The sequence below is a fragment of the Cimex lectularius genome, unplaced genomic scaffold, assembly GCF_000648675.2.
Source record: "Cimex lectularius strain Harlan isolate CLEC.00 unplaced genomic scaffold, Clec_2.1 scaffold129, whole genome shotgun sequence".
NCBI classification, from domain to species: Eukaryota; Metazoa; Arthropoda; class Insecta; order Hemiptera; family Cimicidae; genus Cimex; species Cimex lectularius.
In genome coordinates this window covers 213,226-226,531 of record NW_019392715.1, presented here as the reverse complement: position 1 = coordinate 226,531, position 13,306 = coordinate 213,226, and the positions used below count along the sequence as shown (strand labels likewise).

General features: G+C 36.2%; 2 protein-coding genes across 2 annotated transcripts; both read left to right on the top strand.

Moving 5' to 3' along the window:
• Nucleotides 1-5,857: 5,857 nt before the first annotated feature.
• LOC106661855 lies at nt 5,858-7,270 on the top strand. Its single transcript, XM_024226508.1, has one exon. The coding sequence runs from the start codon at nt 5,980-5,982 to the stop codon at nt 7,261-7,263; it is 1,284 nt and encodes a 427-aa protein (XP_024082276.1). The 5' UTR covers nt 5,858-5,979; the 3' UTR covers nt 7,264-7,270.
• A 721-nt stretch (nt 7,271-7,991) lies between these two features.
• On the top strand, nt 7,992-9,977 carry LOC112126752 (uncharacterized protein K02A2.6-like). Its single transcript, XM_024226509.1, has one exon. It carries the CDS (start codon nt 7,992-7,994, stop codon nt 9,975-9,977), a length of 1,986 nt encoding a protein of 661 aa, XP_024082277.1.
• Nucleotides 9,978-13,306: the final 3,329 nt, after the last annotated feature.

Sequence of the window (13,306 nt, the reverse complement as noted above, 5' to 3'; positions counted from 1 at the left end):
AAATCTGTTTTGTCTGTGTTTGGAAGATTCTCTTCTGGATTGTTGCATTCCATGGAGGAGCTTTCCCGGCTTGAGGAACGTGTGGTTGTACTTAACTTTTCCTTTGATATAATTCGTTTTACTCTGCTGATAGCAGATTTTTTTGAGTTTGCTGGTAAATTTCCAGCGGTGCCTGTTATTTTATTTGATGAAGACATTGTTTTTCGCCCGACCCCACAGGGGTAGGGTAAACACTTTAATAAACAATATCACTGAAGCTGATTTATAAGTGAAATTAAAAGAAAATTAAATCGATTTTTCAATCTGCAGAGGAAGAACGTAATGAAAAACGCTGAATGTATGTTTGTTTGTTTACCTGTTGAAGATAACAGTAGGAGGAGGTTTAGCGTTTCTAGGTTATGATTCCTTCTTCACAGGTCGTAATTTTTGATAAATGTTTAGTTTCTTGTATCCAGTCCTTTCCAAGTTGCATCAAATCACTTATTCATATAAATAATAGCGAGTTCCAAGAGTAATCTAATCAGTTTGCCGGGTCGGATAGCTATCATAAATCAGGTGAAATACAGAGAGTTACAGAGAGTTTTAAAACGAACCTTCTCGCACTGTGTCGGAGAAGTGACTGAAGTAAGTGTGAAAGTGTGTGTGTTAGTGAAGTAACTTTTTTAAATTCACCATGGGGTTGACGAGGGTTGTTTCCATCCTTATTTTTTACCTTGTGGCTCACATTTTAATTCACCAGGTTAGTTGTTTTTAATTCACCATGGGGTTTGACGAGGGTTGTTTCCACCCTTATGTTATACCTAGTGACGTAACTTTTTTAAAATTTACCATGGGGTTTGACGAGGGTTGTTTCAACCCTTATTTTTTACATTGTGACGTAACTTTTTTTAAATTTACCATGGGGTTTGACGAGGGTTGTTTCCACCCTTATTCTATACATAGTGACTTACTTTTTTTAAATTCACCAAGGGGTTTGATGAGGGTTGTTTCCACCATTATTTTATACCTAGTGACGTAACTTTATTTTTTAATTCACCATGGGGTGTGACGAGGGTTGTTTCCACACTTATTTTTTACCTACTGACGTAACCAAATAGAGGAAAAACGCCGGTTCTGGGACCGCCTCACACCACACTCAAGGAATCTGACGGGGTTCACTAGAGCACCTGGTGGCTCATACGGTTGCCGGTAAAGATATAATCAATGCATTTGTGGGTGCAGCTGTGTCAAAATTGCCTGCTCTTCTGACGTCACTATCGACATGCAGTTGCTGGTTTCATTGATTTGTTCTTATCTCATAATAACTTGTTTTTAAATATGTTCAGTATATATATTTTTTTTCCATTTTGATATGAGTGGGATATTTCGTAATTTGCTTATCATTGTATGTCTATAGGTACATAGAAATAAATAAAATATATTTAAATTAACAAATAACACATTTGTATTTAATCAATTACAACATAACAAAATTAACATTTATCTAACAAAATCTATATTATATCTTTTATTTTCAAACCCATTGTATATTATATTAATCTTTCGGTGTGATTGTTCGTATTCTTCGATCATGACATCTGTGAGGGCTTCGATGATCCTGCTGGGGAGAAAAATTTTTCTCGGATACTCTTCATCCAGTGAATAAGGTCCGATGTATTCTATGTGTGCTATGACGGTATTACTGTATTTGGTGTTTATTCGTTGGAATTTTTCGATCTCGTACTCAATTCCAATTCGCAATTGTGAAATTTTAAAAATGTTGTTGTCTTTTTTAGCAATTATCGACAAATATGAATCAAGAGAGGAAGGCATCTTGTTTTTTTATTTATATTGTTGTTTTTTTCTATGAACAATAAGATATTTATAGAAAAATATTATTAACTATACCGTTGTAAATTGATAATAAGTTAAAACTTACCAATACGTGTGTGTGTATGTACACACTTCGAAAGTCGTGGATAGAGTGAGTCGTGGGAGACACGCATGATCATATATGTTTATTTCGTCACAGCCCCTCCTTTATCAACCAATCCCTACTCCTCTTACAGAAGCGCTCGTCGCTCCCTCTATACACAAACCCATGAACATGTGCATTTCATCAAATCTGGCTGAATTTTTCAACTCTTTTAAAATTGTCACTAATAATTTTAATAAATGGCTTTTGTTTTACATTAAAGAATATCTAACGTAGTGTTAAATAAAATAAATTCCATAATTTTAACCTGTATGTGATATTAGGGGGTCGAAAGCCGACATCTCGCTTGCATGGATTTCGGATGGGAACGGATGGCATTTATAACTCCGCTACTACTGTAACGTTTTCTATCGACGTTTGTATGTGTTAGAATTTTTTTATAATGTTTTCTATCGTCAGCATCCACAAGCGTCAAATTCGGATTTTTCATGAATATCAATTCCATGAGTCCCGGTGTAGCGATATATCTTTCTTCACCAATCTATAGTTCATTATTTCCAATAGTGACTGTACTGTCGCCCATTGTAATTTTTTTTCCATCGTAACGTACCCCATAAGTTAGATCCAACCCTCCTTGGTCGTTATTTAAAAATTCTCATCAACTTTTTCCAGAAAATCGGAAGCCATTTTTATTCCTTCAGGAGTTCTAACTTCTTCGCTCACTTGCTCCAGTAAAGGGTTACACGGAGGGAACTCAAACACGTCTGATACAGAAAACATAGGTTGCAGTTTCTTATTGTCATCGTCAGTGTTTCCAATGTTTCCGGGTGAATTTTGGGGGCTTTTGGGCACTGTTTCTTCTTCATCCTTATACGATGGGACCAAATCTATGTTATGGAACTGGGATCTAAATACGTTCAAGACACTTTGATTTGACACAAGTGTCTGTTCGAGAGAAGTCGGTATGTATAATCTTTTCGATCTCTTAGAGTGATGGTCATCTTCCGCTTCTCGCTTTAGTTCGATCAGTTGATTGGTGCTTGCTTCTTTTATGGCGATAACAATAAGTTTATATTTAACTTTGTGATATGCATCATTTTCCTCTTTCAATCATTTAAGAGCGTCATATTTTTGCCTAATATTCTTTCTTATTTCCGTTATTTCACTTGTCAAACTAGGAGATATTGTTTCTTCCATCTTGAATGATCCATTGAATAATGAATGATTTGTATTATTTGGTTCAAAGCAATATATAGATATTGAAACTTTCCGGTAACACCCGTTTTTCAAGGGAGAATTCTTGTCAATCACAAGAAACCCGTAATTGTAATCGTCCCAGCATTTTCGGCAAATATTGGAAAAATCCTTAAATGACATATCCGAGTTTACATGATCTTCGTATATCCTTCTCATATTTAACAAATCTTGTTTGAAAACAATAAGTAAATTGACATTATCTCTTATCAAATGTTTGGGGACTCTAGTGTAACTTTGGCATCGGTAAAAAGAATCTATGCTATCTTACGTCCCATGCAAAAATAGGATCTAACCCGATCCTGCTTATCACAAGCAATGTCGTCAAATATAATGATAGAATCGGAGAGGGCCTCCTTTGCCTGGGGGACTTAGTCATTATTGTCAAACAAAAATAAACGAATGTCATTAAATGTGGAGAAAATATTTTTCATTTTCACATATTTTGGCTGAGTAATAGTTTTGCTAAAGAGATATATATTTTGAAATTTCAAACCATCTAAATTATATATCAAATTTAATATTAAATTTGTTTTTCCACAATTGGAAGGACCACATATTAAATACCTAATGCTGTTCGGTAATAAGGGATTGTGCTTAATAAATCGCTTTCCTTCTGATTCAACGTTAACATTCATTATCGATAAATATAAATCTTGCTTCTTTAAGCGCATAACGACGACTGAGGGTAGAACGTTGTTTTAGATATTATATATTTAAAAAAATTGTGCGTTATTCAGGGCAATAGAGAAGAACTTGTTATGTACTTTTTTATTTGTTATTAATTGACTTGCGGAAAAATTTTCGTTTTGTTAGATACAAAAATTAATACAAAACAAACAGAAATCACATTTTATCAACTTCTCGAGCTTTTACAACTAATACAACTATATAAATAAATAATTTTCTTTATACATGTTTAAAAAACATTATCCTCATCATAGGCAGACGGTACTGACTTTGTGAAGGCGTGATTGGAACAGATACATTTTTATTTCTTAAAGACAAGTTTTTGAAAAGGCAAATCACATAATCTTCGTACGATATTCGATTTTTTATGACTATTTTCTACACTCCTATTAACTTTTTGATTATTTGATCCTTCTTTTTTATTGCGTACAGTTTTCTATGTTTATTTATTATTTTGTTTTAACCCCGCTCGTGACTAACTTTTTCATTTGAACAATAATAATATAATACTTTAATTAATCTTAATTGAAAAAAGTTATTTGGTCAATCGGACCACGAAATATAATCGATTTAATAAGTAAAAGGAAGTATCTCTTCACTCAAGCTTTCCGTGGCCATTTCATTTGTCGCCGAGAATCGAATCCTGATTATACGACATTTGAAAAATGGCCAAAAAGACGGAAATTTCGAAAGGTTGTAGGTTGAGATGGGAAGTTGGTGTCCGAGTGGTTCGAAGTCACGATAGTTATTAACTACTTACTAAGACGCCATGGGAGTCGAGAAGGGGAACATCTAAGCAGGGATGTATTGTATCGCTCTGTCTTTTCAGCCTATACTTAGATTTAAGCTATATTTAAACAAATGAAAAGTACAAAAGGCATACTGATCAATGGATCATACCTAATAACATACTATATGCAGACGACACAATAGTGATAGCTGACCACATAAATGACCTGCAATGGTATGATGAACTGCATTGTTCAACAATAAGTAAAACCTATGGTTGTTCATGCTCCCAAAACCAAGGTGATCCCGTTCTCAAAACAAAAATGGAGATAAATCTGTAAGAGCATGGAGAGCTAGAGGGACAAGTGACGTCATATAGGTATCATAGTGTCCTAATTAATGAGAAAAGCTAGATGTATACCCGTGCATTGTACGCATACCGTGGATCCAGAGGACAAATAAAGAAGTGCTTCGCAGAATGGGCATGCGCAGCGAAATTCTGCTCACGATAAAAGAAAGAAAAACACGGCATATGAGACATTTGACGCGTGGTGTATGCTATGAATTGATCATGTTAATGGAAAGCAAAATACTGTCGAACCGCTCCATTGGAAGTTAGCAGAACTCTTGGTTGAAGGACTTTAGGAGCTTGATAGAATACTTGGCTGTGGATGTTTGTAGGACTGAAATCAACACAGAAGAGCAAGCTGGTTGGATCGCAAACTTTCGAGAGGAGAAGGCGAATTAAGAAGAAAAATGTGTTTCACATAGTTTGAAACTTTTTATGAGGCCGCAACCTTACTAACAAACAGACACGAAAAAATATAATACGGATATTCACGATGGTCAAAAGATGTTAACTCGACTCGTGTTAACTCGAATAGAGAAATGTCTAGCAAGATCGTGAACGCACCCTTCTTTTCTTAGAATGTTAAACGTTAATTTTTCCGCAATGCTCTGCGTAGCGATTGGTAGAACCAAAAATAAAGCTATAACAATCCTTGAAAGCTTGTTGTTGTTTGTGTTGGTTGTCTTTTGTGTTAAATAAAAAAGGAAAATTAATCAACTCTTTCATTCAAAATGCTATTTATGCACTAGAAAAGTACTAACAAATGACACAGTTCAATTCGTGCCGATGTACCTAACTTGTATCTTAACTGTTGTATATTGTAACAAATAGATAGATATCGATATGAAAATAAATCGATAGTAGGAAGTTTTTATTGTAACCTTGTATGGTTTTTTTCTCTTCGGAATAAAGTTGTTGTCGGTTACCACGTGTCTTCAATTTTTACCTTTACGGATTTTATCCGATTTACGTTCGGGATCTTATCCCAGGCTATAACAAACTGGCGACGAGTGAGGAAAAACAGAAAGAATCCATCAAAAGAATGTCCACTTCAGTTCTACCGCCTTCGGTCATGTTTAATCATGAAAGCGGATCATGGACACTTTTTCTGAAGAGATTGGGAAACCTTTTTATTACGTATAACGTAAGTGATGAAAACATAAAAAAAGCTTATTTGCTTGCGTCATTAGGTGACAGTACGTATAATCTTTTGATTAGTTTGTGCATCCCAAGTGATCCTGAAGAGACGAACGTGACTTTTAAGAATATTGCAGATCTCCTGTCGAACCATTTTAAACCTGTCCGAGCGATTCTTTGTTATAGACAAGATTTTTATTCGGCCAGGCAGGAAGAGGACGAAAATGTGACCGTATTTTCAGCCAGGCTACGAACGTTAGCAAGTTATTGTGCTTTTGGTCCCGAGTTAGACAACCTCCTACGAGACATCTTTATCATGGGCCTCAGGGATAGCAATGTAAAAAACCGCCTAATGGAAGAAGATGTGTCCAAACCCGATTTTGACTTTGCAAAGGCTCTGAAACTGGCTTCATCAAGAGAAGCAACCACAAATTACCAGGTAAACCAACCCACTCACACAATTAAGACAGAATTAGCAGAAATACACAATATAAGACAGCCAGGAGGAAACAAAAATAAAACCACTTCCAAGTGTTTTCACTGTGGATGGAAAAATCACCAGGCAAAAGACTGCAAATTCAAGAACGCTACTTGTCATTCCTGTAGCAAAGTGGGCCATTTAGCTTCCATGTGTAAATGGAAGATCAAAAGGAAAGTTGTCTCTAAACATAAATTTCTGCCAGAGGAAAAAGAAGATGAAGTTTGTCTAAGTGATTCATTTTTTTCAATACAAATGGAAAACAACAACGATAAGCCTAAGCCTATTCAAATCGAACTAATGGTGGAAAATAAAAAACATGTTTTCGAACTGGATACAGGTTCAATTTATAATGTGATTTCTAAGAACTATTACATGAACCATTTTCAGTCATATCCAATTAGAGAAAATGATATTAGATTGACGGATTATGTGGGCCATCCGATCAGACCCATCGGGAAAACATTGATACCAGTAAATTGTCCTAAATACAATGGAAAAATGGAATTTTACATTATAGATAAAGGAGGACCTCCACTGATTGGAAGAAAGGGCTTGAATCTACTAAATCAAACTGGAGTTAGTCAAATTTTCTATAACGAGATGAAAATATGTCCAGATGCCCCAGAGGACATTAGGCAGATATTATCAGAATTTCCCTCTGTGTTTTCCAGAGAAGGAGGCGTTTTCTCAGGTAAAAAGTCACTTTAAAAGTCAAAGAAAATGTGAGACCAGTCTTTTTGAGGGCCAGAACTTTACCAATTGCATTGAAGGAAAAAGTGGAGGAAGAACTGAAACGATTAGTGAAAGAAGATATTTTGGAACCAGTAGACCATAGCCCATGGGGAACGCCAATAGTTCCGGTGCTGAAACCAGATGGGACCATTAGAGTCTGCGGAGATTACCGCTGTACAGTGAATCCATTTTTGGAAGAAACGGGTAACTCCCTACCCAGAGTTGATCACCTGTGCTCTAATTTTGGAGGAGCTACTTGCTTTTCGAAAATAAACCTAAGAAATGCCTATCAACAATTGGAATTAGATGAAGAATCAAAACAAATAACAACAATTAACACACATATGGGGTTGCTGAGATATAAAAGACTGTGCTTTGGGATTTCCACAGCTCCAGCAGTGTTTCAGAGAATCATGGATAAACTATTGACTGGAATCAAAGGCGTGGGCACCCTGCTTGATGATATTTGTGTGACTGGTAGGACAAGGCAGGAGCACAATTAGAAACTAAAGTTGGTATTATCAATATTAGAAAAAGCGAATCTAAGAGCAAACCCCACAAAATGTGTTTTTGCCCAAACATCGATTACCTATTTGGGACATGTCATAGATAAAAATGGGTTGCACACCACTGATCAGCATGTCAAAGCCATCCGAAATAGTCCCCGACCAAAAGATGTAACAACATTGAAATCTTTTCTAGGAATGGTAACTTTTTATATCAAATTTATACCTAAAGCAGCTGAAATATTACATCCTTTGTACAGCTTACTAAAACAAAATAACAGATGGATCTGGTCAGAGAAATGTGAACAAGCCTTTAAGAAGATAAAACAGGTTTTGACCTCTCGCCCAGTACTTACACATTTCGATCAAAAGCTTCCATTGAGATTGACAGTGGATGCTTCAGCAAAAGCGGTGGGAGCTGTTTTGTCCCATGTACTACCTGAAGGGGAACGGCCAATCGCCTATGCATCGCAAGTGCTGAATTCAGCCCAACAGAAGTATCCATCGATCGAACGAGAGGCTTATGCCATTATTTTTGGATGCACAAAATTTAAGGACTATCTGTTCTGTAAAGAATTTGAGTTGGTGACGGATTACCGTCCACTGATGTACATTTTTGGAGCAAGAAAAAAACTCCCTGTCTATGCGGCAAATCGACTTCAACGATGGGCATATCTCATTTCAAATTATAATTATAGTATAAAATGTGTTAAATCAAAAGACAACTGTGCATACTACCTATCTCGTATAGACTGGGGTAAACAACCAGCGATAGATCCATTGGATGAAGTGAACTATTTTCATTTTGTGGCAGAAACAGTGCCATTTAGATTAGATTGGAAGAAAATAAAACAAGGGACAAGAAACGATCCAGAGTTATCAAGAGTGGTTGACAGTGTTGTTCAAGGCTATCGATTACCAAGAGAGATAAAGTATGAACCATTCATACGTCGAGATAAAGAACTCACTGTGGAAAAAGGATGTCTGATGTGGGGTTACCGTGTGATCATCCCCCAGAAATTTCGAGAAACAGTTCTACGAGAGCTTCATGCAAATCATTTTGGATCGACAAAGATGAAGAGTCTAGCTCGCTCATATTTCTGGTGGCCTTCATTGGATAGCGACATTGAAAATATATCAAAAGATTGTGAAGTTTGCTGCAGATTTAGAGAAAACCCCCCAAAATCCATTCTTCAGCCATGGTCATGGCCATCAACAACCTGGACAAGACTTCATGTTGATTTTTTAGGACCGATCAACCGCAACCACTGTTGTCTAGTGGTAATGGATGCAACATCAAAATGGATTGAGAATTTTTTTGTAGTGTCAATGACAGCAGCAGTTGTTATAGAAAAACTGCAAGAATTATTTGCAAGGTTTGGATTGCCAAGAGCAATTACCATAGATGGAGCAAAGTGTTTCACTGGGAAAGAATTTACTTCATTTTTAGACAGTCTGGGAATCGTCCATTTATGTGGAGCTCCTTTTCACCCTCAGACAAATGGAGCAGCTGAATCCGCAGTAAATACCATGAAACGGTGTATTCAGAAAACGTTAGCTAGTAAAGAAAATATAAGTTTGAAGACTGCAGTGGACCTCTATCTGTTCCAATATCGTAATATGGAACATTATGCAACAGGGGAGACACCTGCAAGTATGCTACTAAAAAAACAACCAAGAACAATTTTTACTCAAATGCTTCCCTCATCAGAAGGTACATTTAAGTATGAGGCAAAAATGATAAAAAACTCTGGTAGGAGAAATCTCATCCTGAATAAGGAAGATCAAATCTGGGCAAAGGATTTCAGAGAACAAAAACCTAAATGGACTAAAGGAGTAGTTGTAAAAAGATTAGGCAACCAAACGTTTTTAGTAAAGACTGAAGAAGGAAAGATTTGGAAACGCCACACAAACCAACTGTGGCCAGGGTCATCAAGAAATTATGAAAAAGAACAACAAGACGTTCAGAAAGAAAGGGTAGATGAAGAAAGGTGGCCGTCAGGTGCAGAAGAAGATGTAACCAACAACCCAGAGGAGAATAGTACCAAACAAGAAACTGAGGAGGCAGAGGATAAAGAAACATCATCAGAGAGGCTACCAGAACTAATGATGAAAACACCAAGGTTGCTTCGCCCAAGAGAGAAGTTAAAACCAGCAGTGCGGTATTCTCCCTCGAGTGAGTGAAAGTGAGTGAAGTGGACAGGATATAAAGATTACATTATATACAAAATTGATTATTAGGGGGAGATGTTGTATATTGTAACAAATAGATAGATATCGATATGAAGATAAATCGATAGTAGGAAGTTTTTATTGTAACCCTGTATGATTTTTTTCTCTTCGGAATAAAGTTGTTGTCGGTTACCACGTGTCTTCAATTTTTACCTTTACGGATTTTATCCGATTTAAGTTCGGGATCTTATCCCAGGCTATAACATAACTATTAACAGTCTACAACTTTATAGGATATGGGATGTATCTATTATGAATGAGAGTATAAGGACAGGTAAGAAAACAAATGTATTGGTCTGATTTAATTAATGCGTATTTAAGAATAAAAATACGTGTAGAATAAAACAGCTGTTACATTCAGGGCTGCCATGTTGGTCATGCCCTGGCGGATAGCAATGTGACTACATTTTTGACCTAACATCTAACATTGGCCCTGGCCTGTTAGATTGCGCAATGTTAACTAGCCGATTTTTTTACAAGTCTACGTCATCATTTTTCTCGATCTAACACGACTTAACAGGGTTAACATAAAGATCGTGAATACCTCTAATACGTGGTATTAAAAATATCGTTCCATCATATAATTCATGGTGTTAAATTAAAATGTATTTGAATGTTTAAAAAGTTACAGGTTGAAAAAGTGAATAATTAACTTTAAAATTTGATGGTTGAATTAATTTCCTGCACGACTTTTGTCTATCAAATTAACGTCTGTCAGTTTATTTCTGTTAAGTTCTATTAATGTCAGTACTATTTAGTAATTGTTTTTACAATTTATATTGACTTGAATGTTTTAATTAAATAAAGATAATTTCTTGACCGGTTTTAAGTGGGCGATCAGACAGTTGAAACATAAAATCCAATAAAAGCCTGAGTTAAGTTTTAAGGGTTGGGGGGCTGTTTAATTAACGACTCATTTATTCAGGTACTAATTCTTAAAGGAAAGTAGTTTGAAACACGGTCCATTATTCAGAGGCACTTTTGGATTGCTGTTGTACCTGAGAATCTAACAGGCCTTTTATTTTATTTAAAGCCATTACCGTGAAGCTCACCCTCCGATAATATATGGTGAAGATATACGGTCGCTGCTCCGGCTCGAGTATCTTTTTTCCGGGAAGACGAGGAGCATATATTTTAACTGAATCCATGCCGTGTGTAGTCTGCGTGATGGGCAAACTTTTAATACGTTTTCCGGATCGGCATGTCGCGGGGCTGGGAAAAGCGCTTCATGTTTATAATTCGAATTTCCTGCCGTGACGGGACAATACCAGTTTAATAATTTCACGAAAGCCTTTTTATTCTTCTCCTTTAAACCTTTCTAGTGCCTATGAGTGTATTGGATCAAATCGGTTTTTAGTCCTTACATCTAAGAACGGGCCAACCCCTTTCAGGAAATTATATTTCTCTCGGCCAACCTCGACAACAAACGTTCCACAATACATTCCCTTAATGGATCATTCATTGATTGCTGATGAAAGCTTGTTGACCCGGTAGAATACAGAACAGTTGCTGCCGATATTGGATTAAAATAAAACGACAACCGGCTGATAAATGATTTGAAGATTGAATAACTTATAGGAACTTAGAATATTGAGATGGTGAGATGCGGTCTGGTGTGATGTAGATTTTAGAAAAACGTTTTCTTTATAGTGCCAACATTTTGATCTTTATTGAGCCATGAAGATGATCTAAATAAAGATCGAAACGGTGGCACGATAAAGAAAATGTTTTGCTAAAACCTACGTCACATCAGACCTCTTCTCACGATCTCCAAATAATCATTGGCTAACGGTCATTGAACACCACACACAAGTTTATAAAGTCTGGGATATAAACAGGGTGTGTATTGTGGAGGGCTCATTTCCATATGAGAATTTTATTACAAACATGAACATGCCGACTTTTAACATCATTTTGATCTGAAAGTATTATTTCTATTCAATACTTGAATACTCTAAGATAATAACGTCACAATATGGGATATCTTAAAATGAAAATAGTAAGTTTATTCGTCGATATGAGGAGGAACGCAAGATATTTGTCACCTTTTTATGTATTTTCTCATTTACTTTGAATTGATATTATAGTTAGTCCCCTAGTGAAAACCTAACACAGGACATATTTATTATTTATTTATTATTTTATACTATACATACATTTATTACGTTATTATTAAGTTCCCTAGATAAAATGATTTTTCAAGGTTTTGGCCTAATTTTATCATTTTTCTTTTTAAATTTTATCGGTATAACGATTGACATATTATCTAAAAAGAAAGTTTTTTTGTTTCTGCTATGTCAAGACGAAAACGAATTGTCGGCGTGTGCGTTTCAGGGCGCCCGTCTTGCAGAAAGACAAGGAAGAATCAAGTAAACAAAATTCCAATCAAACGGAGGCCCTCCCGGGTGCCCGTTTCCCAATCACAGGGCAAACCCGGCTGGAGGTGTTTCTCCGAAGGGCCTGGGGATTGAGTCTCTTATCAGTTGGAGTACTATCTTACATCTCTCACCCACTCGATCGTTTCTCACTCTCTCACCTAGATTACCAAAACCTATTCACTCTATTTATCCTTCTCTTTACCAGCGAGATTAGGATTTCCGCGACCTGGACAACACCAGGACCTTTTCTGGATTTACCTGGAGGGTAACTGATTAATCGAGGCATTATGTAAAGGTATGTTAAAAACCAAAAATGAAACAAAGCATTGCATAATAATTATTTTCTTCAACACACTAAACGCCCATTTTTCGTTCATAGCATCTACAATGAATTTCAGGATTACCAATTCTTTCCACTTAAGGTAAATAGGTCTATAATCTACATTTCTTCCACTGCGACTTAAAAGATGGACTATGGAATTGAACTTTCTTTATTACCATACACTGAAAACTGCACTACCTTTGGGTTTGTTGAACTCTTTTAGGAGTTCCGTTTTTTTTTAATTTTCCTAGACGTTGAGTTTACCTTTTCAATTAATTAAAGTTTTGGTTGAGATAAAAAAGTCAGTGTCACAAGCTGGATTCGAACCCACGACCTTCGGCTGGATACGCCGCTGCTCTACCACTTGAGCTATCGTGACTTCGATCCACTCGGACACTAACTTCCCATCTCAAACTCACCTTTTGAATTTTCCCTCCTTTTTGCCCTTTTTCATATGTCGTGTAATCTATTTGATTCTCGGCGACAAATGAAATGGCGACGGAGAGCTTCAGTGAAGTATACTTTATTTTGCTTATTAAATTTATTAGGTTTCGTGGTCAATCTATATCAATTTTCGATTG

Excerpts from the sequence above, each read along its gene's own strand:
- LOC106661855 (XM_024226508.1), top strand. The coding sequence starts at position 5,980 with ATGTCCACTTCAGTTCTACCGCCTTCGGTCATGTTTAATCATGAAAGC.
- LOC112126752 (XM_024226509.1), top strand. The coding sequence starts at position 7,992 with ATGGTAACTTTTTATATCAAATTTATACCTAAAGCAGCTGAAATATTA.